The sequence below is a fragment of the Daldinia loculata genome (assembly GCF_022478755.1).
Source record: "Daldinia loculata strain CBS 113971 unplaced genomic scaffold F4817scaffold_27, whole genome shotgun sequence".
Taxonomy (NCBI): Eukaryota; Fungi; Ascomycota; class Sordariomycetes; order Xylariales; family Hypoxylaceae; genus Daldinia; species Daldinia loculata.
In genome coordinates, this window is record NW_026054881.1 from 423,646 (window position 1) to 449,790 (window position 26,145).

Sequence of the window (26,145 nt, forward strand, 5' to 3'; positions counted from 1 at the left end):
AATCTTATCGATAAGAACTCTCTAATCTAAGCACACAATTCTCAACCCTAAGCCAAAAATTCACAGCCAAAATCCAGACAGTGCATCCACCACTGTCGAACATCAATCCCACCACCGCCCCGAATTTTTGTGACGACTGCAAACTCCAACCCGGCAAGCTGAGCAATTCTCTCCCCAAGACACCTTCAACTACAGATCGATTCTCAGCAGTCATCATCCATATCCAACAGTCAAGATGGCCGTCCCGGGTTCTCAAATGTAAGCATTGTCTTTTCATTCTAATTATATCGATCTAGCTGGCTTCAATCACCACTGCGACTGCCCCTCTTCGATCAAGCAAATCCAAGTTCCACGATGGCCTCGATTTATTTCCGTTCCAACATGCTAACTTACCTTCTCTCTACAGTTCCAAGCGCAGAAAGTTCGTCGCTGACGGTGTCTTCTACGCCGAGCTGAACGAGTTCTTCCAGCGCGAGCTTGCCGAGGAGGGCTACTCCGGCGTCGAAGTGCGCGTCACTCCCACCGTCACCGACATCATCATCCGCGCTACCCACACCCAAGAGGTTCTCGGCGAGCAGGGCCGCCGCATTCGCGAGCTCACCTCCCTCATCCAGAAGCGCTTCAAGTTCCCCGAGAACTCGGTGTCCCTCTACGCCGCCAAGGTCCAGAACCGCGGTCTGTCCGCCGTCGCTCAGTGCGAGTCCCTGCGCTACAAGCTCCTCAACGGTCTCGCCGTCCGTCGTGCCTGCTATGGTGTCCTCCGCTTCATCATGGAGAGCGGCGCCAAGGGTTGCGAGGTCGTCGTTTCCGGTAAGCTGCGTGCCGCCCGTGCCAAGTCCATGAAGTTCACCGACGGCTTCATGATCCACTCCGGTCAGCCCGCCCGCGACTTCATCGACAGCGCCACCCGCCACGTTCTCCTGCGCCAGGGTGTTCTCGGTATCAAGGTCAAGATCATGCGCGGCTCCGACCCCGAGGGCAAGGCCGGTCCCTCCAAGTCTCTACCTGACGCCGTCACCATCATCGAGCCCAAGGAAGAGTCCAGCATCGTGACTCCCGTGAGCCATGACTACGGCGCCAAGGCCGCCCAGATCCAGGCTCAGGCCGAGGCTGCTCGCGCCGCCGAGGAGGAAGGCGCCGAGGAGGCTGCCCCCGCTGAGGAATAAAGGATTGAGCAGTCGGTGCTGGACTCTTCAATCTGAACGGCGGGGAAAGAAAAACAGGGGGGGATGGAAATGGATGAATTCTAACGAGGAAACGCGGTCTGTATTTTCTCGAGGGCAAGAGATTCTTCGGCGTCTTTGATCATCACTTGCATTACAGGGACGGGAAATAACGGATGCTCTATTGTCGATTCTAGGCTGGCTAGATACGGCCTCTACTAGGGAGAGCTGTGGACTGCAAAATAGCAATCGTCACACAAAATGTGGAAGTCCAGGTGAAAGGTGTTATATATGCTAAAGTGAAATGCCTTTTTACTAAACGTAATGAGTACTAGTTAATGAATACTTATATCTGCCATTACTTGGGTATTTCAGTTATGGGCCACTCAATGAAAACGAAGATAATTCACATTCGATATCCTCAAAAATCGGCGTACACGCACCCTTCTCATTCTCGTAGGATAGGTAACTTGCCTAGCTAATACGTGAGCACATAAACTTCCCTCCTTGGTACATACTAGATATCTACCATACCATAGTCTGGGGTAGATGTACTTGAAATTCGACACACATTTATGCTAGAGGATAGCGCTCATTAAGTACTCGCCATCTCCTAGCGGCCTACACGACCTAACAACTTGGCGACGGCTATTCAGAGTCGCTCGCTAACCCGTCAACTGTCGCTCCAATTCCGTTTGCCCACCCATCCGGCACCAGATCCGGCGCAGTGCAGAAAGGACCATGCCGTTTATCGTCATCTCGCTTCCGCGCGTAGTAATCATACAGAAAAAAAGGGAAATAAAAAAAGGTTGATTCCTCTCAAATTCGATAATGGGAAAGGTACCGGTAGCTTGCTACCATTTCTCGCGCCTTAATGAACCGGAACCGGATCCCTCGCCTCTGCGCCGAATGTGCCGGAAGGTACTTCCAAAGTAACCCGTTTGTTCCCCGGAACGCCGCGGTGAGATAATCCCAACCACCAAGAACCCAAAAATGATGCTACCTCTAATACTCCTTTAGTGAGCCCGATATTCCCCCTCCCCAGTGGAGGAGAGGAGGGTTACTGCCATTTTACACCCTAAGTTCCAATCTGGAACTAGCAACATGAGAATCCTTAATATGAATCGTGTCCACCTGTGGAATTCGATGATCTAATCTTTCGATGAAGAGCGCCGCCGAATAGGAAAATATACAATGTGATCGTAGAGATGTTGAATAGGGACATATATGAGAACATATATGAGATGTTGATCTTCCGATGTGAAGCTAGTTCATTGCTCGGACGATCTCCGGTTCTGCAGTTCGATCGACTCGTGGCCTTTCTTTGAGCGTACGGCTGCACCATTCCTCCTCGACGACGGTTCGTCGTCGCTATCTTCAGCAAGGTCGTTGAGGCTGAAATCTCCTGCTGCCTGTTCCAAATCGTATGCGCGCATGAGCCCTTCTCTGTCAGAATGTCCCCGACTTCCTATGCTTATCCGCGAGCCGGTACTTCGTCGGGCTTGCATGCTAAGACGCGTCTGCAAACTCGATATCATATCGGTACCAGCAGCATCGGTACCCTGTCCGGCAAGAATCTTCGTCCCGTTGGGATCGCGTCGGGATAAGTTCAAGAGATAGACGCCGGTGAAGGTTATGAGAAATCCGGAAAGTAAGGAGAGGGTATTGACCACGTCGGTGGTGTTGAAGCCGGAGAAGAGGATGAACGAGGCGCAAAGGGTGGCCGTAGTGAAGGTCACATAGTAAAGAGGGTTAACTCTACAAATAAGTCAGCCTTGTTAATGGGTATAGAGTAGGTGGTGGATCATACATCTGGGTGCTAAATTGACTGAGCGCCTTGTTGAAATAATTCATCTGGGTAAGGATGCAAAGTGCAGTAAGGATCATGAAGACGTAGGTCGAAGCGTGGGTAAACTGGTTGTGGCCTGCGAAAGTGAGCTTCAGCGCAATGCCGAAGGCCTTCACGGACATGACCGATACGGAGCCGACAGTAGAGCAGATCGAAAGGTAGATCAGCGGGTTCTTCTTGCCGTGGAGCGGCGCGATCTTGTAGATCATGACAGTCGCGAAGATAGCCACGACGGCACAGTATAGAAGGAAACCTAGCAACCTCCATTAGCTCGTGTCTTCGAAGAATCTCCTTGCGCTGGGGTTAAACTCACCGGGCCTAATCGCATAGTTAAGGATTTGGTCGATCGTCTGGATGTCCTCGTCGGGAGGCGCATGGAGGACGATGATAATAGCACCTAACAGGCAGATAGCACAACCAAGTTTTCCCAAAGTTCCCAATTCCTCTTTCAGGAAGTATGATCCTAGAACAGCTCCGATTAGGACGGATAGAGCGCCCAGAGGCGTCACTAGAATGGCTGGAGCAAAGGCATATGCGGCGAAGTTGCAAATCTCTCCCGTAATCACTTTGAAGAATGGTTCGTCAGTTTACTAATTTACCAATAACTTTAACGGGGGAATTCTTACTGGTTACCATTCCAGCCCACCATAAGGGGTTTCTTAGGTAGATGTAACCTTCGCCGGAGAAGCCATGCTTTTCTTCTGCTTGTATTAATCCCTACGTCGTATTAGAATGAACTCTCCCGACAAAGATCGAGGCATAACTCGGCGCCGAATTCTTTGGGTCACGGTACCTTTTTCGTTATTACAAAACTCGTGCCTATAAAACGGGATGATGTTAGTTGATGTATCCTGGAAGTATGCCATCTTCTCGCACTCAAGGGACATACCGATGGCTAAACTTGATGAGATAGCTAACGCTAGTCCGATGTATCTATTCAAGAATTCAAGTCAGTCCATTGTCGTCGAAGACAGCAACTCTCGGCGTAGGCTACGGAACGCATTCTCACGGCGGCGGGCCTCGGGGGGTCATCCGTACTTCTCGTCTAGCATCATCATTGCGATGGATCTACGGCCGCGACAGGAATCGCAGCGTCTAGTGAAAATGGGGGGGTAATGGTGGAAAAGGGAATTGAGATCGTCGCAAGAGTAGATAGATGAATCGCGCCGGGCGAGGGCAAGCAACGAAAGGGAGTGATCAGGTGGTCCGATTTGCGCTTCGATCAGCGGAGATGCCACGAATACCCGAAGGGAACGATCGAATCGGTTGCGCGCCTAGTCGAAAAGGCCGGTGGCTGAGGGTCGCACGTTTAAAGCGTCGCTTAGTAGATGGGAACCGAGAGGCACGTGGACCGTGGACAATGTATAGGAACAATACGAGGGAATAAGTTGGTTTTTTAAAAGAACGAATGCTATTTCGTAGTGGGTTGAGGAATAGAATTTGGGGGTTCGTGGTGATTCGTGGTGATTCGTAGTGATTTACAGCCGAGTTGTGAAAGCGGCTACTTCTCTCTCTTTGACCTTTGACCTTTGACTTGCAACATTGGAACTGCAACTCGAAGTGGGAGGCACTGGGGTTTCAGAGAAAAAGTACGGGGTACTTCCAGGGAGGTTACCTAGGTACATACGTAGCCGCTTGGAGATGCCCCAAACTATTATGTACCTAGCCAGGGGTGTCATCGTCCGTTTGCTGTACATAGTAATTAGAGATGCGCTAACCGGAGTTTAAGCCCGTATTTCGATCTTAGTATGCACTTAGCCTGCCTACATAGTAAGTGAAAGTTTAACCCGTACCTGACTACCTAGGTACATGTACGCAATCAGATGTACTACATGTAGATATACTAGATGTACATGATATTCAACACCTTGATTCTTCCCAAGAATATCGAGATTCACTCTACTACCGAAAGGTAGTCTAATCTGATGGATTAATTATGGATGAATTAAATGGGCTAAATGACACAAGGTCAAAGAGGTACTCGAGACAAGCCAGAAGAAACATATTTTCGGGTCTATGGCGGATCCTAAATGTATCTTAGACATATCTTGAAACCTTCTAAGATAGAATTTAACCCACACCTAAGAACCTTGTACTTCTCTTAAAAGACCCACCAAGACGAGGCTGTGCCTCCCCTTGCATCCGCAGAACACGTACGCAAGAATCTGAGCGCTCATGGCATCTGAACATTAGACCCATTCGCTGCATTTCCGGTGGTAGAACTGGTACCTATGTATCTAAAACATGCCTCTTCCCTGCTTCTTAACTATACTTAATCCTGACTATTTCCTGTTCCTGAAGGCTGATCATCTCCAATCTGATCCATCCCTCTATTAATTAAATGCTTAATTACCTAGGTCTTAATATTAAAGAGGCTGGATACCAAATGCCAGTTTTGGATTCGACTTGTGTCTGACTTGTACATATAACTAACCCATTTTCGTATTTCGTTATAAGGAGGCACAATATGCTGACTGCAGAAACGCCTTCGTGAGATATGATCAACCACCTAACTATGCACGTAGTTCAAGATTCAAATTGGACATGACGACGCGTCTCCACCTTACTCGTCTACACTTTTCTTTTTGCTCCCGTCTCAAGCGAGTCGCCATATCACAACAGCCACAACCACTCATACATAGGTACATAATACTGAAAACAACCTCCTCGCGAAAATAGGCGTAATGTATATTGCTACGGAATTTGCGATCGCATCATCAAAGCCTAAGAGATTCTCAACCAAGCTATAGCAACGCAAGGCGTTGTCTATCCAGCTTATCAAGGTTTTAACTCGGCTGGATTAGAATTGCCATTGTAGCTCAAGCTTCCTTCCACAATACACCTGCAACGCGACATGAAATCTTGACTCTTCTGTGGGCAGTCATATATCAGCAGCCCCGCCGTGCTGCTTCCTATTTATGACATTTGTACCGGAATTTCCATAGATTTTCCCTTGCCGAAACTCCTAAATATCTCCGGGACCTTGTATCCTTTTACACAGCTCACACCTCTCGCCGTGAACAGCTGATGAGCGCCGCGGGTATCAGAAAAGAAAAGGGGCCAAACAAAAATTCGAAGTGGAGGAGCCCTCGTCACCGTCTCGATTCGTGACGAAGCCGTTTCGCGTATCCTTACGAGCTGTTCGTCTTTCGTTATTAAAGTAAACTTACCATTAAGAATGCTAAACCGTTTTTAGCACTCCTCGTACCTGTATGTTAGTATGCTGAAATCAAACTACGTCCCGTCGGGAACAGAATCGCGTATCTGTGGGTTGACTGCAAATATACAAGTTCGACATCAGCTCATTAGTGATGCGTTCGAATGTATTGCATGTCGGAGGGGGGAAACAGATAAAGAGAAAATCGGGTTGGAAAGTTCGGAGAAATCATGACGGACGACGACGCTTGACATCTGAAGCAAGTTAGCAAGATAGCCAGATCTGTTAGTGTTCAAAGTAGATCACGTACCGCTACGTTCAGTTGCGCCCTCGTCTAGATCAGAATCTGACCGAGCGCGCTTTCCAGATACCGGTGACACTTGTACCGTTGCCTTGGAGGCTGTGACAGGTTCGTCCTGAGCATCCTCATCTTCTGACTCCCATGTGATCTCGTCATTGATAGGCACCTTAAGGGTTGCCGACACGCTGATACCACTGTTGGATGTGACGTCGTTGCCACCCACAATCTCTTCTCCGTCGTCATCCGAGTAGTCGATCTCGTCTTTATCGTCGCCGTTCAGCGTGGCAGTAGCACTAGTAATGTCGGAGCTGGGGGCATCGGCTGTTCCGTTAATCGGTGACGGATGCTGGTTGGGATCACTACGTTCGGTATCATGTTCGTTCTGAATCTCATTCGTACGATCGTGCGGGGAGCCGTTTGCTTGTTGATCTTGAAGTTGGTGAATGTTAGTAACTATTTGCAAATTCTCAAAAGACCGGAGTTCAGGAATGAAAAAGTGCTGTTCGGTAGGAGAAATTGTCGACAGGTCTATATTGCTCTCGCCTAGCTCCTCGTACTCGAAAGGCTGGTCAGCTCCGACGGCACTACCGGATGAGGCTGATTTCAAGCTGTCGAGTTGCCAACCGGCTTCCATTCCCATAATTTCAACCGCAAAGCAATCATCGCATATGCAGGTTTTAGTTCTAGTACAGCCGGTGGAGACCGAGGGGTTGAAAAGAGAAGTGTGAGAATTACCCTGCTTCGTTGATGAAAGGTCCAGTTCGTCGTCGGAGAAGTCGATCAAGCCGTCCGCCGTGGTCGCATCGGCACTCGCGTCTGCATTATTATCGGCGTTCTCTCCAGCTTCGTCGGCCTCGTCGGCCTCATTAGCCTCGTCGGCTGTGTCGGCTGCATCGGCTTCGCCTGCTGGGTCTTCAGTGTTTGTACCTATGGCCGAGCCATGTACTGAGGGTGAATTAGGCTCGTCGTTATTTTCGGCCTCGCCTGCTTCACCTTGATCGGCTTCATCTTCCACGGCACCACTTTCTTCATAGTCATAGGCCTCATCTTCTTCCCCAGGGGGCAAGGCGTACGGAGAGTGACTGTCAAAATCGCCAGCTTCCTCGCCATCAATCGGCGTCTCTTCTCGATAAATGGCAATTTCTGAAAGGCCACGACCAGAATCTGCGCTATCTCGAAGCGCTATAAAGCGCTGCCTACAATTAGGCCTTACCATAAGATACGTGTAGAGGTCTGGCGACGGTTCTGCCCCGTCATTTTTTACCAATCTATCATAAAGACCAAGAATGTCACCAAACGTGAACTTTTCAAGTATATCAGCCGTAGAGGACTATAACATAAATTAGCTTCTGTGAGGTTAACATGGGCTCGTAGTTAAACATACCTCGGAGAACTCCAGTCCCAGGCCATCTACGTGCATGACCAATTCATCCAGAGGAGAAAGCTCGTCTGAAATGACATCGCGCAGGCTGGACAACAGTTGGCCGAGGGGAAGCTCTAACGCTGCCATATCACTCAAAAAGTACTTGTTAGGATCATCGGCTTCGGACTTAGCGAATAGCCTGTAATCCGTGTTACCGTACGAGATATACATCTCATGGCGCGTAGCAACAGAGAAGGGGTGTTCTACAAAGGCTTCAGTGGCACGAGGGGGTTTCTCTTGGTCGCCAGCAAGGCCTGCCTCGGGGTCTTCGGGCTCAGCATCGTGCTTGTCCGACTGACATTGCGTCTCATCGACATCAGGAGCTCCAGTCTCTTCTTTATCATAGGTTTGATTACTAGATTCATGGTCATTGGCAGACTCGTCGTGCAAGTCACTGCCTAACTGCTCAGTATCCCCTAGGTCGGTCGGATCTTGTTGGTTTACCTGCTCCTGCTCTTGTTCAGCAGGATGTTCTGCCACGGATCCGTGATCAGATGCTACAGTAGTAGAAGGCTGTTCTCCATGCTGAAGGGAGTTGTCGTCGTTATCGTCACTATCGTATCCAATTTCAGATTCATCATCGCCGCTAGCTTGATGCTGGACATCTTCGTGAGTTTCGTAGATATTGTTACCTTCACTAGCGTGTCCATCTGAGTGCGCATCATTATTCTTCTCATGTTCCTGTTGCTCGTGTTGCTCATCAACAACAGGCTCCTTTGTGGACTCTTGGAGGCTAGCATCATCAGATACATTTTGCTGTTCGTCGTACGCACTCTGCACTCTGCCTTCCGATTCGATATTGTTATTCTCACCGACATCAAGAGCCTCTACATTGTCGCCTTCGGTCACAACCACTCCAAAGTCTTGGTAGACTACGTTGTCCCCTACAAGAGCTTCATTATCTGGAAGCAGGTTGTTGCCTGTTGCGTCGATTGTGCCAACATCAACCTGACCGGTTTCTGCTTCATCGGGCTTGCTAATAGAGTAGGTTGATGCTTCTAACCAGCTACCTTGGCCATTACCAACATTGTCGGTGTTGGCATTGGCATTACCGACGTCAGTGATTTCAACTATATCGATTTCAACAATGGTCTCAAAATTCTCTTCAGGGACAGCATTCTGTTGCCATAGATTCTCGTCGGGGTCACCAAGATCGATCTCGATATCGTTGGAAGCTGCTGCCACCTGGTTATTCTCGATGTCATCGGCGTCTATCATACCGTACGACGCATCATCCCCTTCAGCCATCAGCTCATCTCTCGTGTCTGAATTGAAGTTCGGAATCTCCTGGACTTGATCAAAATCTGCAAGCTCCATATCCTCATCAGTCTGTGCGACTGCGAAATCTAGATCTATGTCGATGTCTTCCCCAAACCCAGCATGACCGAAATCGGTTGTTATCTCCATTTCTTCCCCAGGCATAGTATAGGATGTTTGGATACAAGGCTATCTGCAAGGGGATCTATGGCAGAACCTAATAGAGAAATGTCCCTAGAAAGGGAATGGTATTATTCTCGAATGTATCAAATTGGTATACCACGTGGGTTATCCAGTTTCTTGGTAGGGAGGCAGGAAATGACAAGTCCGTATCGAACAAAGAGGCTCAGGAAGTCGGGGTGAAGACTGTCTATTTCCGGAAAGAAGGGGATTGTAAACTTCACTTGCTTGATGTTCGCTAGAGCCTACCCTCAAGTCTACAATAATTCGTCGCAATAGCTTCGCAAACGCGGGGCACGAGATGCGGTCGGAAACTTGATAGGGCCTGGCGGTTTGCCACTACTCTTTAATGTGTTTCGCAGTCCTGCTATGTCGTGTTATCCGGACTAAAGGGTTGTCGATTGATGGTGAACGGCGTGTACAATGCAAATAGCTTGTGTAAAAGTAAGAATCATTTGCGGTAAACGAAAGTTCACCTATTAAAGATTGATCTTGCTAGGAGGTTGCGGTAGATGCAGTAGAGGCCTTGTGACGTAGGCTTTGGTTGAACTGCCTTTAAGCCCGTGGTCCTTTGTTAAGTAGGAAGTAGGTAGGAAAAGTGTTGGAAGTGTTGGGAAAGTAAATCAGGTCAAGAATATTAAAGGTACGTAGGAAGGTACGTAATAGTTGGCCGTCGTCACAGTGCTGTGTGAATAAATGTGAGGTAACAAGGATATCGTGGTGACTGTGAGATGCACGTCGCGTGGTTTAGGCGGGATTTACGAAATGAGGAAAGATGGGGGATGCTGCCTCTTATCGAAAATATGTCGAGAATATGATGCGCGTGGGTAGGGTTATCGGAAAATTAGAAATTTAAAGTTTGTGGCTTTAACATTAAAGTAATATCAATAGGCCGTGATTGATGAGACGGACGTCGAGGGAAAGCACAGTGAGTTGATAGAATGCATGATCACTTTTATTTTAGGTTAACAAAAGGTAGGCCGCGAAGGTACGCCGTGAAATAATAAGTTAGGAAGGCATTAGGTAATTTTGGGTTGACAGGACCCCACCTGCCCGGCAGCTGAAACCTAACGCATGCAGCAAGTTGGGAAATGTACGGAATATGTACCTAGGTACCTCTACTCCCTGTCGGATAAATATCGGCAAGATACCTAGAGGTACCTAAGTCCAGCCAGTTCAAACATGTGGCTTGACAGGGGATTAGTCCAGTACCACATTTTCTACGTACGGTGAATTGGCTTGATCGCTGGACAGCTGCTAGCCTTGGTACAATATCAACTCCCATTTCGCGGCATAACTCTACTTAGCATATCAATTCTCTTTGATTCTTCTACAAAAGTTGCCTGTCCCTGTGGGCATAATACAGACAACATGGTAATAACACATTCCCAAAGACCTAAGTAAGGTTCCCCAATGATCTCTAACTTTGTATTAGGTCGTCTTAGCCGCATCTATTTGTACTCGAGGCGGGAAAGCTGTCCTCTCGAGGCAGTTCCGCGAGATGCCCAGATCGCGAATCGAAGCCCTCCTAGCATCCTTTCCTAAGCTTGCCGATTCAGGCACCCAGCACACCACAGTCGAGCAGGACAATGTTCGATTTGTCTACCAACCCCTCGACGAGCTCTACATGGTCCTCATCACCAACCGCCAGTCCAACATCTTACAGGATATTGACTCCCTCCACCTGTTTGCGCAGGTAGTTACTAGCATATGCAGAAGCTTGGACGAGAGGGAGATATTGAAAAATGCCTACGAACTACTCAGCGCCTTTGACGAGTTAGTTTCGCTCGGCTACAGAGAAAACCTCACCATCAGTCAGATCAAGACTTTCTTGGAGATGGAGAGTCACGAAGAGCGCATCCAGGAGATTATCGCGCGAGTATGCTATCTACCTACAAGGCTTTCCCATTGCCCTGCTAACAGCCGTACAGAACAAGGAATTGGAAGCAACCGAGGAGCGCAAACGAAAGGCCAAGCAGCTGGAGTTGCAACGAAAGGAGTCTGCGAGGACGGGTCGTCCTGGCGCACCTCGAACCCCAGTATACCCGACTTATACGCCACCTACGCGCCCCACGCCTACAGATACCTACGATACCTACGAAGCTGAGAAGAATAAGACTCACAAGTATGAAATACCATAAATATGTCAGACGCCAGGCTAACATAGCATTAGGACAACGGTTATGAAGGGCAAGGGAATGCAGTTGGGTAAGAAGTCCAAGACTACAGATATGTTTGAACGTGTCCGAGGAGACATGGGAGCCGAAGTAGACGAGTCACCCCTAGTGCCCATCGCTCCCACTCCGGCTGCCGAGCCCGCAGCTCCACGAATGTCTTCAACCCTAGACCGCGATGCGATCCACGTCACTGTCAACGAGTCTATCGGTGCCAAACTATCGAGGGAGGGTTCTCTAAACTCCCTGGCCGTTACCGGCGATCTAAGCTTAAGAATCTCGGATCCCAGCTTGACCAAGATCAAGCTTAGCCTTACAGCAAACACCTCTCATGGTGTTCAGTTCCGTACACATCCCAACGTCGATCGTGGCCTATTTACGAGCTCCAAGACTATCCAGATGAGCAACGCTGCACGCGGTTTCCCTGTCAACAATTCTGTTGGTGTGTTAAGGTGGCGAGCTACGCCAAAGACGGACGACACCAGCGCTTTGCCCATCAGTTTCACCGTCTGGGTGAACAAGGGCTCGTCTGGAAACTACACGATAACAGTCGAGTATGAGCTTACTGGAGGTGACACCCTGAAGGATGTTACCGTTGTCATTCCGTACGTTACTAGTGAACCATCCGTGTCTAGCTTCGATGCCACCTACGAAGTATCTGGCGACAGTCTCGAATGGACTATCGGAACCGTCAGCGACGACAATCCCAACGGTTCGTTTGAATTTGATGCTCAGGCGGACGACGAGAACGAGTTTTTCCCCATGCAAGTACGATTCTCCAAGACGACACCGTTCATCGATGTTGATGTAAGTACTATACTCTCACCCGCAATCTAGCATTTTCGCCGTGCTAACGATTTATATAGGTTACGTCGGTTTCGTTGCTAGAGGAGAATGAAGAAGTGACTTTCTCCAAAGACATTAGGTCGGTGGCCGAGTCGTATTTGGTCGAGTAACGATTTTTGGGCAGGATGTAATGAGTTCAGCATGGAGCAACGGCTACCAAAAGGGGATGAGACAGGATGTTATATAGAGCAATGGCTAGATAGAGCATGCTAATTGATTGTGAATGATGCCATCAACTACCTAACATATAGTTCTCTGCTGTTGTGGATTCTAAGAGCTGGGAAAATGTTTATAAGATTGTATACAGTATAACTATAAGTATTAAATATACTGTATTGTGTACTTAATTTAGAGTGTTTTCAGTTGCAGCCGCATCGTTTTAGCGCACTGTGGACTCACTAACCTTTGCAAAATCGCAGCAGCAATAACAAGAAGACAACTGCATGAGTGGGTGTCTTTCTAAATAATAACAACTTCAACTTACAAAATGCTGCGCCATGATTAGAAACCTTCCAGATCCTCTCAAATTAGGTACCCAGTCTTAGGAGTAACCATGACTGAACCAATTGAGCTCACTCTCCGTAACGACTTACGTCTCGAACCTAAACCGCACAACGGTCTTCTCACTTATAATCCGGCCATCGAACTCTTCGCCGGTGCGGCTGGGTCGAAAACGCTCCAGATATGGCGGTCAAATGGCCAAGCTGTTACTAAAAGTAGTCAACGTGGCGAGAGAGACACTGTCGAGGCTCTCCGCTGGAAAGCAGATGGTAGACTACATTCGCCTTCAGATTAGAATAGCAACTCATAAACTAACACGCATCAGGACAATTTCTAGCGGTAGGGTGGAGTGATGGAGTAGTAAGGTTGATGGGATTGGAGACGAACAAGGCTGTCCACCAGATGCCAGTATGCGAGGCGGGCAAGTCTCGAATCACCTGCATCGGCTGGGCTCGTAACAACGCAGGGAAGCGTCAGAACTCAGCCTCCGAATCTTCTACGGTATCCTGGGAGGATATAATACCTCGCGATCTTTTCCCAAGCAGCAGGAAGACCGCCGTAGACCTTCCTCGGGAACTTACATTTCTCGAAGTCGAGACCGCTCTACCAAAGCTCAGCCCCTTACCCGCATCGGGAGGTTCAGGGTAAGGAACACGGCCAAATTCATCGTAACAACTACCTGCTAACAAGGCTTTAAGGGATGACTCCTTCGTATTCACCACAAGGGCATCGCTGGAGTTCCTATTCCAACCCTTCGCTCCTCGTGACAGCGATAACGTCGATGTCATGATTGTTGGCACCGACGATGGGCAAATCCACGTCAGCATATATAATTCCTTCGTCATTGGCACGTTTAAGTACGCTCTACCGCAGCCTCTTGGGAAGAATGTCACCCTGCAGTTATGCCATCACGCCTCTCATCCTGACTCGTCGACACATATGCTCGTGTTCAAGCCGTCTGGGGAGGCTAAGACGACAACCACTTATCTCGTACCCATAGACCTAACTTTCGTTCACTCGTCACCCGAGAATTTGTCTTTGCTGGCCTCAAAAACCACGACGCTACAAAAGCTGCTAAGGTATGTGAAACAAGTGCAGATACATATGATACACGAATGGCAGTCAACCCGAGAGCTTCCAACTCGATTTTTAAACAGCATAAACGAGACGCTACGTGAATCTGGCAACTACGGCGACATGGGCATCGGACAGGCCTTATACCATACTGTGGTGACGGGCCATACATTCCCAGAAGTCCGGGAATGGCTGGTCGACCAGTTGGCGGAGCGGGTACGTATGCTTCTATTCGTAGGCTTAGTTGAAATGATGATGAGACTAAAGAATAAGATAGGGCCATAAACGGTGGGATAAGGCTGTTTTGTCGGGTCTCCACGCGCTTCGCAGCCTAGTGCATGAGAACTTCCTTCCAGCGCTCGAGCGCGTCGGTATTATCCTCAGCCGTTTACTCGGCATCGCGCGCTTCCACGAGTCAAAGGAGGAGCCCGGATTCACCAGCGCGCAGATTACTAGAGTAATGGATATTGTATCCTGTCTGATGCTAGTAGGAAACAAGATTCTACTCATCGTCATGGAGGAGCTGGAACTGTTCCAGTCGTTTTCAATCTGGCTCCGGCACGAGATCGACAGACTAGCAGCTCCTTCGGCGGTAGAAGAGCTTTCCGAGAAAGAGGCAACAATGGAGCACGGAAAAGTTCTTGCCTATATCCAACAGTATATGGCCGCGAGCCCCTTACGGTACCATCTCAGCAACGTCCCAGGCGAAAGTTCAGATAGAAGTCGCCGACAAGCTGAAGGTGGAAGCTCTCTATTAGAACTCCTTAGTAAACAGCTAAATAAACTAGACACTAAGCAACCCGACGACGATGCGTTCGCCCAGGTCGAATTCCTGTGCGGCTATTTGGATAGTAAGGCCAGTGCTATCTTTGAAGGCATCGCTGAGGCGGAAAAGCGAAGCGTGCGGTTCGGCCAACCAACTGCTATCGAACTGGACAGTAGCATTGTGAAATTTGATGTTATAATGTCTGCTGTATCTAATGCGGTATGTCCACACCTAAGTCGTCTCTCGTTCAATGCTAATAGCCTCCATTAGGATACGTCTCAGACACCAACATACACAGCTCTAGTTACGGAAAGCGACGAGCGCAGCGGTATGAACCTCCAGCAAAATTATCCATAGTCTAGCACTGACTCTCCTCTAATAGTGTACATATTCCGAACGACCACGAGCGTGTTGAATGGGATCAGCGGTTCTGTCACGACCGAGGTCTCATGTATGGTCCTTGGCGAAGGGAAGGTTCTCGACCTCAAATTTTTATACGACGATAGTCTTCTCGTCCTGTGGGCGCAAAGAGGTAATTTAAGCACGTCCATTTAACATTTGATTGTCGCTAATTTAAGCAGGCCAACCAGTACGGATTATCAGAATACCACATAAGTCTGACGACTTAGGGTATCGGCCGTATTCCTCAGGAGACAAGGTAATGCCACACGTCCTCAGCAACGACCAAATTACCAGCGCATTTATGAACTTGGTGGTACCCTGCGAGCCGAATTTCATACCGGCCCAGATGGAAATTAGGGAAGCTAGTTCTGAGCGCGGCAAGGTACCCATCAGGGTCTGTCTGCTTGGGAACGATATGCAGACATATAAAGTATTTTCCTTGCCAGAGGACTCATTCAAACAGTTGACGAGATAGTTGTACGGCGATGGAGTATCGGACTGGTAGTATATATCTACCTTACAGACTAATGATGACCTATGATATCCAATGAGAAATAGGAGATACTAATTGTTGTTCGATTGGATTCCCGAATGACTACCTCTTATTCGCTCACTTCTAAAGTCTCCAATATATCGTCGGTATAACTAGATGACACCGATTTCAATCCATATTTGCCGCATACGTAAGAACTCTTAGCCAGATAAGGCCCTTTTTCTATCTAGGGAAATATATCAGATATGAAGAAATATTCGGCGTGCGCCTCTTAGGAGAAGTATGAAAGCAAGTATCCAGTTCCCTTTTAGTCAATCATGGGCGAGACGGAGGTGCTCGTGGCTGAGACGAGATGGACTAGCATAAATCCTGCGACGTTGACAATATATCTCCTTATGTCTCACGCCATTCCCTTATAGCCACTCAAATTTCTATTGGTGCCTAGGCTGTCGCCGCGTTGTGACCTATCCGATCACCGTCCGACTTGAATTTTACGATCTTCAAGATATTAAGCTACAATATAAATTTAAATTTAGGTACCAATCTACGGCAGTATGACTTAGCAGTATTTTTGAACCGAACAAGGGGAATTTTAATCGTGTATATATGTAGATGACCTCCTCTTATAGCAGGTTATCTAAATCTAAGTTTATTTCTCTACAGCAGAGTGACTTCGAAATGCTCGCCGGTCGCCTCTTGGTTTGAACCGCTTTATGATATACAGACTGCCTAATAATCCCACACTCGCTCTCCGGTTAGAAGCCATACGCCTTATTTCATTCCTTCAAAGTACGCTCTTTCTTGTCGACATGTCATCACGTCCTCCCTGTCTTCGCCCACTGCCTCAGGACGTTTTTCTGAATCTTCCCGGTACTCGTCTTAGGGAGTTCGTCGACTATCTCAACTTCCCGCGGGACCATAAACTTGCTGATCGCGCTTTGGGTGCGAGCCCAGTTGATCATGTCTTGAGGTTTTAGGGTCTTTCCTTCTTGGACTGTTAGATACGCCTTGGGTCGCTCGCCCCAATGCGAATCTGGCACGGCTACGACGCCTGCTTCGAGGACATCCGGATGCTGGACTAGCATGGCTTCGAGTGCGACCGAGGATATATTCTCTCCGCCTTGACATGTGCATGTTAGCATTTATGCACGTAGATAAAAATATCTCTAGGAAGAGAAAGGAGGCAGACATACCGCTAATAATAATGTCCTTAGCTCGGTCTTGAATCTGCGCGCTTCCATCTAGATGCCAGACAGCCAAATCACCAGAATGTTGTGCGCCTCCAGCAAAGAGCTTCCTCGTAGCTTCAGGGTCCTTGTAGTAACCCTTGCAGCAAATATTACCGAAAAAAACGATTTCGCCAATCTCCTTACCGTCCTTGGCGACGTCGACGAGAACACCTTCCGGCTGATCGGTCTTGACGACGCGAATCGGAAGACTGGTTATGAAGCCATGTCCCTGGCGAGCCATCTTGATATACCTCTCCGACTCTGGCAGGGCGTCCCATTGTGGGAGGTGGTATCCCTTCGTTATTGGGCCGTACGTCTCCGTCAGGCCGTATACATGGAGGGGGTATAGATTTAGATCGGTCTAGATGGTTATATTAGTAAGTTCACGAGACGGACGGGCGTGTCTCATACCATCTGCTTAAAAAGGTGTGGCGTTGGTGGGCTCGCAGCTACGGTGACTTTAACAGGTTGTGGTAACCTCGCTGCTTCTTTCGAAGTGCAGAGCAAAGTATTCACCGTCGGCGCTGCACTAAAATTGGTGATCCCCTCTTCCTTTAGAAGTTTCCATATTAACGGATAGTCAACTCTCCTGAGGCAATAATGCGTGCCTCGAGCTGCGGTTACTGCCCACCTATAATAGGAGTGAGCCCTTAACTTCAAAGTTTGATGGTTGTTTGAGAAACTTACGGGAACGTCCAGCCTACGGCATGAAACCTGGAAATGTTAGCAACGAAAAGTACCGTCTTCCGGGGTATTCTTACATCGGCAATGTCCATAGGTATTTACACCGCCCCTTGTCAGGACTCAATCCGGATTCAATGACGTTAGCTAGTGCCGCAAGGTATGCGCCTCGGTGCGTATAGACGCATCCTTTCGGCCTCGAAGTCGTTCCTGATGTGAATGGAATGGCGATCATATCATCTTCATGGACGCCCTGGACGTGCAGACCAGCCCATCCCTTGCCACCCTGTGCTTGGTCATATTTCAAACCTTCTAGCACTGCTTCGTCGAATGGTCCACAGAGCTCACCCTCAGTCGCATCGGTATCCTTTATTTGTTAATGGATTTATTCGATATCCAACATTATATATAAGCTGGATGAATCAGACAATATACTCACCAGATCAACGATGAAAGGCACATTAGGATGGCTCTCCTTAAAGCCGTCTAATAACGATAGATATTCGTTGTCCACGATGATAGAATCTACTTCGGCAAAATCAAAAATATAGGTGATATCATCGGGGTTTAAGCTATAAAATCGTTAGTATTCGGAGTATGCTCCAGCGGGGGTAGATGAATTTCCGGAGCACGTACCGATAATTCACAGGGACGATAACCCCGCCACCAGCTACAATCCCGAATATCGATTCCAAGAAAGCAGGCGTGTTAGTCGCCAGCACACCGACACGTTTATAGCCGTGTTTTCGAAGGTAGTATGCCAAACCCCTGGCACGATCCGCAAATTCGCTATACGGCCTCCTTAGGACTTTATTGTTAGCCGTAACATGATATATGGCGGGGGCGTCGGGTTCGATAGCAGCGGCCCTCTCCAGAAAAAGTGTTGGGGACAGCTGGTGGATGTGATAGGTATGGTCAAGGCCAACGGGCGACTTCGGGGTTGTCGTCCCCAGATGACCGAGTAGGTTCCTCAACCGTGACGTCGGTCCAGACATATTGTTAAAGATGTTGTAGCTAATGAAATGCCAACCCGGTCTAAGTCTCAAGAGGTAGTGTCTAAACAAGACCGTATAGCTAATACGTAGGTCCTAGGATATAAGTATCCTATACAGGTGTATGGTGGGTAGGGTATAATGCAAGTATGAAATGAACACGAAACAGAGCTATATGAGACAATTGTCATCAAAGTTCACGATAAACCCCGGTTGAGGAGGGTATCGAGACTTATAACAGTCGGTACGGAGGTACCTTAGGTATACAAAGCGGTGTCTGGGAAAGGATGGCGCGCTAGTATTACCCCATAGACCCCGTAGCCCGCCCCCTATGCCGCTAACCCCGGTCTTGTTCGGTTAAGGGCTAAGCATTACCGGGGAACCAGGGATCAAGCATACGGGGTTATTGAGTAAGAGCTAAGGCGTTTTTAGCCTTTAGGAGTTGCGTCACTTTCACGACTTTTCCTAGTTATGTACTTATTGAGAAGCAGAGTTTATTTAGAAGAGTATACGTAAGTCCCTTCGTAACTGGTCCAACTAGCGAGGAACTGGATATCCAAGGGACGTAGACTATCGTATACTCGACTTGACTCATTACCTCAAACTCCTATCAATGACAACGGCACGGACTTGAGTAAGAAGGTAAATGGTATAAGCCCGCATTTACTAAGAAGTTGATAAATATTGAATCTCAAGTTCAGAGGCTAGGTCCAATTCATTCAGGTTATAAACTTCTTTGTAAATCCCATTTCGGGGTTAATATTCTACCGCCGACTAACCGATGAGCCGACTTCATAACTTTATGATGGTATAACCACCTAATCTAAGTATAAAATTCAAAATAGATGCTATAACCGGATTATGATAATTTTCATAAACTTCAAAATAACACCTCGGCCATGACATCCAGTTAAACTTTTCGAGCGACACAAATCCAAGCCGACATCCCCAACATTCCCGTCTCCTTCTCTGTGTCACTCAGTTGCTTTCGTATTTCACCATCCCAACGCCCTATTTCTTCCTGGCTCCATCCCTCCCAGAGTTTCGCCGTCCACATGGGCGAGCTGAGCGCTTTGACAGCTTCTTCTCCGGAACCACACTCCCAGTTCGGCTCGGCCTCGAAAACTCCGATTTGATCACTAGGGAATCCTCCAACCTCCATAACGCTGGAAAGCTTCTCTTTCGTCAACCACTCGGGGGGCATGTACATGGGTTTTAACCCGCTGTTCGGCCGGATGGCATCCACCGCGCCTTGAAGCACCTCGGCAGCCCGTCGAGTCTTCCACGTAGTGACCACTGCATAGCCGCCGGGTTTAAGTACACGGTGCATCTCTGCGGCGCCGGCCACCGGGTCCCGGAGGGTAAATATGCCTAGGTTCATGACGATAGCGTCGAATTCGGCATCTTTGAACCGGGAAAGGTCCTCCGAATCTTGGACATAGGCGTCGGCTGTAGTCCAGTTCAGCGCGGCTTTGTTTGCCATGAAGTGTTCGATCATAGAGGGAGCGAAATCTATGCCAGTGACTCGGGGCGGTGGAGAAACAGGCAGCCCGGGAACCGAGACGTCTGCTGGAGACGGCGATAGTAGGAGCTTAGCCACGATGCCAGGCCCGGTCGCCGAGTCTAGGATGTAACTTGATGAAGAATAACTTAATAGTGGTAAGTAAGACAATGCGGCGGCTGCAAGGCGCGTACTGGTGCCGCCTGCATGTTTTTCGTATGCAGAAGCATTTTGTTGGAAATGAACTTGCCCTGTTACCTTGCCTAATGTCTCCGAAGTCATGTTGGCGATGAACGTCGTTGTTATCATGTGTGAAGAGTTGGTGGAAGATTTGAGACCTGCGAAGCTGCGAAAGATAATTTGACGTCTAATAGTATCTTTGAACATTGAATAATTACTCAAATACTACATGATTTTAACTGAACCGAATGATATATTTATGTCGTGTCGGATACATATTTTAATTACTTCGCGAGGAGTCCACGGAATGTCTCCGAGATGCTTGTTTATGGAGACTTTATAGCTAAGGTCTATAAGTCACGAATTCTCCATTCCCGTAAACTAAACATTCTAATCTCTCTATTGATATTTTTACCTCTTCGGAGACAATTCCTATAAATTTCAACGTCTAGCAATAGTAGTGTCTTAATTTATAATTCTTAAGCCTACCCCTTACGAGGTGGGACGAACCATTCATAGCAGAACCACCAAGTATTCGGTACTAAATTCACTCCACCAGATAACCCCTGATGATACTGAGCAGATTTATTTTTGATATTGGTCTCGTGACATTCCATTACATCACGTACCGGAACTATACAACGTATTAGCGAATATGAATTCTCGTGGATATCCTGGGACTTACATAAGGGTTCTCAAAGTCGGTGTGGTCTCGTTCGCCCATTTCCAAGCCAGCCTTGATTCTATCCTCTTCCGACATTCCTAGCTCCCTCATCCGTCTGTCCCTACGCGCGTTGCGCATAACCAGGATGGTCCTCCATAAAATGATCAGTAGCATCTGGATTCCTAAGCATGTTAAACAGCCAATAGCCCCTGGGATGTATCTAGGCTACACATTGTTAGTATTAGGTGTACCATCTTCCCCTAGGTTGACATACCGCATCCTTGGCCTGGAAAATTTGAGTGCCCACCATGTTCCCAACGCAGTATCCCACGAAGGTGACTGATGATACGACGGTCCGCTTTGTTCGCCCAGCGACGTTTGACGGGATTAACGACCAAGCAAAGAACGTGGCTACTATATAAGTTGAAGTCATAAAAAGTCCACCCCATTTCGTCCATTTGTATTGTGGCTCATTGGGAAGAAGAGCGATAATGAGAAAGCCAGCAATTGGCGGAAGTTGAGAGAGCGCCATAATACACCTAGATGCGCATTCGATTAGGTTATATAAAAATTAGGATATCATAGTTCTTACAATCGGAGGTTCTTCTTCTTAGTAACTAGTAATCCGATCGCGACGAAGAATAGCGCCGAGAAAATCATTTTCGGAATGTTCAACAGAATATTTTGTAGATTCGCTATACTATAGTTAATCAAAGTTATATAGAGTATGGTAAAATATGGGATACTTACTAAAACCATAGCTGGTGGTCAATATCCCCGAAAACGCCGTCAAGGCACCGTTTGGAACTGATCCTAGGAAGGCATTTGCACCAGCGATCCAGAACTAGGTTCTTGAGTCAGCTTCTTCAAGTCGAATAGGGCAACATTCAAGAGATAGTTATAGGTAAGAACATACTACTGGATCCACTAGACACTCTCTAACTTGTTCCCACTTCCAGTCCTTGATGCCTGTTTTATCGTGACCGGTGTTATTGGATAGGATGCGAGCTGTGGCTATCTTCTTTTCCTCTGCGGACAACCAGGTCACTTCTGATGGTGTACCGAGGAGGAGAAAACAAGATAGTCCCGCAACAATCGTGAGGCTACCGAGGAACTGTCATAATATTAGCCTGTGGCCCCCTTTAACATTGGAAAACTTACATAGGACATGTACCTCCACGCCTCGAAATTCGGGTTCCTGTGGGTGACGGTACCAATTCCATAATTTATGGATTCGGTGATAATGCTCACTCCGGCATAGCCGCTTTGGAAGACCAAGGAGCGCGAAGGATGTTCTCGCGTGGTATACCAGGTCCCAATTACCAAAAGGAATCCGGGACTTATAGAGCATTCGAAAACTCCTTGTAATGCTCGAAGAGTGACGAGATGCGCAAAATTCTGAGCGAACCCAATACTCAGCACGACAAATCCCCAGCACACTATGTATATCGACAAGATCCGACCCATCGAGTATCTCTGCAGCAGGATGATAGACGGAATCTCAAAACACATGTATGTAAGATAGAAGACTGTTGTCAGCCATGAAAACTGCTGTCCAACAAGGCCCGTATCTTCGCGTAACCCAAATGTAGCTTGGGTACCGACGCAGGCCTTGTCTACTTGCTGGAGTCCATGGCAGAGCCACATACTGTTGTAGCAGAATTAGAATAACAACTTCGTCCAAGAGCGGTTTTGTATAAGACTCACAGCGGGAGAAGGTATCTGTCCACTTTTCGTTTTAGACGATTACACTCTTCATCGGTATATTGAGGCGGGAGTTCCTCTTTATGGTCTATGACGACTTTCTCATCGTTTGAGAACTTGACGCTATCGTCTGACCCCATCTTAGTGAATACAGCCGGTAGTTCTCGGTATCGTGAGTATTGGTCCTCTTCTCATACGCTGGATAGCTATAATCTTATAATTTAGCTTGGTGAGAGAGTATAAAGTCCTGGATTTCGCGCCGATAGACGCGGCTATAAGTAGGAACTCGATCATCGATAGAGATGGATCAGAGTACAAGAAATAAGAAATAACGTCTACAATACCTAGGGATAGGTAACTCCTAGAGTCTGGAAGGCCACATCGATCGAGAACAGAGTCTAGAACATCCAGGCAGGGCATAGACCGGGAAGGCGCACGAATCAAAAAGGCAATCCAGAAGCAGATCTCGTCACAGGCATAACGAAGATTACGCCCTTTCCACGACATTATCTCAATTTCTAGTTCTCAAGCCACAATTTTGGTGCTCAGCAATCATACTAGATCCCGGGATTGCATTGTGTAATGTGATGTCTTAGTAGGTAAGACAGAATGGTGGGAAAATACCATGCGTTATTACACAAATACAGGCGTCGAAAGGGAGATTTTGTGTAACGGGTTAAGAAGCAAGGTACACGAAAAAGCAAAGAGTAGATCGCGGTATCGAAATACCTACCACAAGGCAAGGAGCCCTTGAGATCGTCATCCTTAGGCAACCTATCTCCATATTCGACTAATAATGATACGGAATAGTGGACAATCTGGATACGGGATTTCCGCATGGCTTTAGAATGGTCTCGCAGACGATAACGTATTTGAGTGTGAGGGTTGGCTTGTGAGACAATGGCGGAAGACACGTTAGAAATTTTAACGTTGACAATGATAGAAAGCCCCCTCAAACCGTCGTGACCATGAGCTTTTTACACGCCATGTGGCTATCCGTTTTAATATTCATCCTTAGCTGGGGTACACCAATAGTTTCCGCAGACCTCATATTTGCATGATGTGGCTTGGATTAATTCGGTAACAATAACCGCGTCAATCTATTCTGGACGAAGTTCCACAGCTACTCAAAGGGTCGGGCCGCGTCTAGCGGGACCAAGGGTATGGAATCGGGCTCTATGATTAACCCGAGCTATCTGGGGGATGTCTAAGGTCGTATACTTGAGGGTTTAACAGGTAAGTATACAATCGTGAAGTGGAGGCTGAAACCGCTGAATATCAACCAGCCCTTGCCTTCTGCACGATAAATTAACTGGTGCATGGTAAACGCTAGGGATTCGACCGGAATGCTACGCCGGGGCTAGACATTCTATGTAGCGGAGGAGGTTTATCATGCAAAGCATGTGGACGCCATTCCTGCATACAAGAGGGGGACACATCTCAACCTAGGGTCTGTGAACCTAGGGATAAACGCTTACAAATCTAGACATCTTATAGACCCCTTAGACTAATAGAGGGCTGTCTCGACAAGCCACAAAACGGTGATTGTAAACCCCCTCAATGAAGCCTGGTGCGTACTCGTAAGAAGCTGCTGCATATAATTAACATGATCCTTAGATGGGGGCTAAGAGAGAAGAAATGAGCAGAATTCTGATGAATATCTCTCGGCAAGCAGAATCAGACGTAGAATTCATATAGCTAAAGGTTTCTAGGCAAGGTTACTAAGGAAGAGCTTTTACTACGTTCAATCTATACAAGTACATCCGACGGTACGTAAGGGATATTGATCAAACGTCAAGATTCTACTCATATGAGACATCTGGAACAGAAGATGCTCTTAGTAGGTACCTAGGTATAGGGGGTTACTAACCTTGGTGGTTTGAGTTTATAGTTTCCATGCCTTCGAGAGTCAGTCGCTTCTATGATACGAGTGTTGGTGTAGATGAATCTAATCCCTTAAATGCTGTTAGACTATTAAGACAGTTTGCGTGTAATATTCAAGACTCTTGTATGTGATTCTCTAATCTCACAAGATAACCACCGAGATCAAGGCTCTAACCTCTTTCTAATTCTATGCCATAAAGGGGCTATTTTCTCCATGTCAGGTATATGACTACGAAAAATAAACTATATATATCCCGCTACGCAGGACGATACCTATATACAGTGACATACAATGTCGTGCTTATACTATGTCATACATAAACCGAATGATTATATACAAGAAGATCCTTGCACTGCAAAGACTACATACAAGACACACCACTAAGATTGAACTGCAAACCTCGGTGCGCTCGCCGCTAGCAGGCTCTGGACGGCTTCAAGAGCACTTAGCTCAACACCCAAGTCCGACTGGCCGTCAAAGCCGCCCGTGTACCATTGCACACCACAGGTGGCATTGCCGTAGCCGGTGCAGCTAGAAGCAGCACCCTGAGCAGTAGCCTCGAGCAACGCGTCGATATCTGATTTCAAGCTAGGAACCAATACTGCCGTCTTCCCGAGCCAACGTGCCAGGCTGGCCTTGAAGCTAGTCTGGTCGATGTTACACGCCGAGTCCAGTTCGCATTTCTGCTCATACATCACGCCAGTAGCGTTGGATGTAGGGCTAAAGAAGGTACTCTGCGCCGTGCGAACCAGACCCTGCACTCTCGATTCCCACGTTGAACTGTTGGTGAAGGCATACATGTGGGCGGCGCCATGGATGTAAGATGCTATGTTATAGCTCCACTCATCCTTGTTGATCGCAGTGCAGTTCGCATCCTTATCATCGCCCGCGCCATCGAAGACGTGGAAATCGGGACTGACAAAGCCAACACTCGTAGACCAATCCCAGACCTTGGTGGCCCAATCGCCAAAAGTCTGGTTTCCCGTGTACCGCGCAAGTCGAGCGGCAGTCTGGAAGAAGCCGGCATTAGACACGGAGTTTTTGTAATAGTAGCCGTTGGCTGTCTCAGTGAACTGCCATTTGAGACCACCTCCACAAGTTGCGCTGTCTTTATTCCATCGCGCCACAAAGTCCTCAAAGGCGTTTGTGCCGATGGCGAGCCAAGAGTTGGCACAATCCTCGCCTGCTTCGGTCTTAGACTTCTCACATGGTAGAGCTTGGAAGTTATACTCCAGCGCCGTAAGGGCGTTGTACACCCAGTAGACCTGATCGTCGTTCGCCTCCCACGACTCCTGCTCGGTCGGAACGAAATCGTAATTCGGGCCCAGGTTCTTTGCCAGTGCGGACAGGATATCGGCTTGGTAGGTTGTGTCGCCTGTGTATACAGTGTAGTCCATCAAGCCATTCCACGCCGAGCCCGACAACCACCAAAACCACGGTTCCGGTTGTTTAAACTGACCCGTCGTCGAGCTAGGATCATGATATACGTAAAGACCCTTTGCGACTTGGGCTGCATTCTCCTTGATAGAGGCCTGGTTGTTTATGTTGAGGCTCAGAGAAGACGTGACAGGGGCGAGTGCTGCACCCGCAACAATCTTGGATAATCTCGTCATCTTGGATACCGATAATTCCTTATACAAATTTCACACGGGTGAGAATAAAAAAAGAATTAATTAGCCACGACTCGAGGAGTCGAACACGCGTGTCGTCCGTTCATGTTGAA

General features: G+C 47.8%; 9 protein-coding genes across 9 annotated transcripts; 3 read left to right on the forward strand and 6 right to left on the reverse strand.

The window, feature by feature from the left end:
* Positions 1-45: 45 nt before the first annotated feature.
* Positions 46-1,852, forward strand: F4817DRAFT_339004 (ribosomal protein S3). The gene is made up of 2 exons (XM_049303489.1): positions 46-258; positions 407-1,852. The coding sequence occupies exons 1-2, from the start codon at positions 236-238 to the stop codon at positions 1,164-1,166; spliced, it is 783 nt and encodes a 260-aa protein (XP_049158711.1). The 5' UTR covers positions 46-235; the 3' UTR covers positions 1,167-1,852.
* F4817DRAFT_339005 (DUF803-domain-containing protein) lies at positions 1,697-4,546 on the reverse strand. Its single transcript, XM_049303490.1, has 7 exons — positions 4,051-4,546; positions 3,902-3,945; positions 3,806-3,831; positions 3,639-3,729; positions 3,326-3,577; positions 2,974-3,265; positions 1,697-2,921 (listed from the first exon to the last, which is right to left on the reverse strand). The coding sequence occupies exons 1-7, from the start codon at positions 4,068-4,070 to the stop codon at positions 2,435-2,437; spliced, it is 1,212 nt and encodes a 403-aa protein (XP_049158712.1). The 5' UTR covers positions 4,071-4,546; the 3' UTR covers positions 1,697-2,434.
* A 1,851-nt stretch (positions 4,547-6,397) lies between these two features.
* Positions 6,398-9,315, reverse strand: F4817DRAFT_316384 (uncharacterized protein; the record flags this gene model as incomplete). The annotated part of the gene is made up of 3 exons (XM_049300669.1): positions 6,398-6,423; positions 6,480-7,800; positions 7,855-9,315. The coding sequence occupies 3 exons, from the start codon at positions 9,313-9,315 to the stop codon at positions 6,398-6,400; spliced, it is 2,808 nt and encodes a 935-aa protein (XP_049158713.1).
* Positions 9,316-10,554: 1,239 nt separating this feature from the next.
* F4817DRAFT_339010 (uncharacterized protein) lies at positions 10,555-12,697 on the forward strand. Its single transcript, XM_049303491.1, has 5 exons — positions 10,555-10,704; positions 10,766-11,209; positions 11,262-11,455; positions 11,504-12,311; positions 12,371-12,697. The coding sequence occupies exons 1-5, from the start codon at positions 10,702-10,704 to the stop codon at positions 12,458-12,460; spliced, it is 1,539 nt and encodes a 512-aa protein (XP_049158714.1). The 5' UTR covers positions 10,555-10,701; the 3' UTR covers positions 12,461-12,697.
* Positions 12,698-12,740: 43 nt separating this feature from the next.
* F4817DRAFT_120885 (anaphase-promoting complex, cyclosome, subunit 4-domain-containing protein) lies at positions 12,741-15,821 on the forward strand. Its single transcript, XM_049297628.1, has 7 exons — positions 12,741-13,120; positions 13,177-13,495; positions 13,550-14,141; positions 14,203-14,910; positions 14,962-15,019; positions 15,074-15,223; positions 15,273-15,821. The coding sequence occupies exons 1-7, from the start codon at positions 12,904-12,906 to the stop codon at positions 15,566-15,568; spliced, it is 2,340 nt and encodes a 779-aa protein (XP_049158715.1). The 5' UTR covers positions 12,741-12,903; the 3' UTR covers positions 15,569-15,821.
* A 339-nt stretch (positions 15,822-16,160) lies between these two features.
* Positions 16,161-19,181, reverse strand: F4817DRAFT_339012 (acetyl-CoA synthetase-like protein). The gene is made up of 7 exons (XM_049303492.1): positions 18,133-19,181; positions 17,936-18,068; positions 17,577-17,863; positions 17,503-17,529; positions 17,227-17,446; positions 16,780-17,176; positions 16,161-16,706 (listed from the first exon to the last, which is right to left on the reverse strand). The coding sequence occupies exons 1-7, from the start codon at positions 18,489-18,491 to the stop codon at positions 16,402-16,404; spliced, it is 1,728 nt and encodes a 575-aa protein (XP_049158716.1). The 5' UTR covers positions 18,492-19,181; the 3' UTR covers positions 16,161-16,401.
* Positions 19,182-19,263: 82 nt separating this feature from the next.
* F4817DRAFT_339014 (S-adenosyl-L-methionine-dependent methyltransferase) lies at positions 19,264-20,439 on the reverse strand. Its single transcript, XM_049303493.1, has one exon. The coding sequence runs from the start codon at positions 20,374-20,376 to the stop codon at positions 19,399-19,401; it is 978 nt and encodes a 325-aa protein (XP_049158717.1). The 5' UTR covers positions 20,377-20,439; the 3' UTR covers positions 19,264-19,398.
* Positions 20,440-20,580: 141 nt separating this feature from the next.
* On the reverse strand, positions 20,581-23,123 carry F4817DRAFT_120938 (MFS general substrate transporter). The gene is made up of 8 exons (XM_049297629.1): positions 22,541-23,123; positions 21,995-22,481; positions 21,750-21,947; positions 21,584-21,677; positions 21,426-21,528; positions 21,108-21,372; positions 20,855-21,058; positions 20,581-20,803 (listed from the first exon to the last, which is right to left on the reverse strand). Exons 1-8 carry the CDS (start codon positions 22,675-22,677, stop codon positions 20,786-20,788), a joined length of 1,506 nt encoding a protein of 501 aa, XP_049158718.1. The 5' UTR covers positions 22,678-23,123; the 3' UTR covers positions 20,581-20,785.
* Positions 23,124-24,802: 1,679 nt separating this feature from the next.
* Positions 24,803-26,035, reverse strand: F4817DRAFT_316390 (glycoside hydrolase family 76 protein; the record flags this gene model as incomplete). The annotated part of the gene is made up of 1 exon (XM_049300670.1): positions 24,803-26,035. The coding sequence occupies one exon, from the start codon at positions 26,033-26,035 to the stop codon at positions 24,803-24,805; it is 1,233 nt and encodes a 410-aa protein (XP_049158719.1).
* Positions 26,036-26,145: the final 110 nt, after the last annotated feature.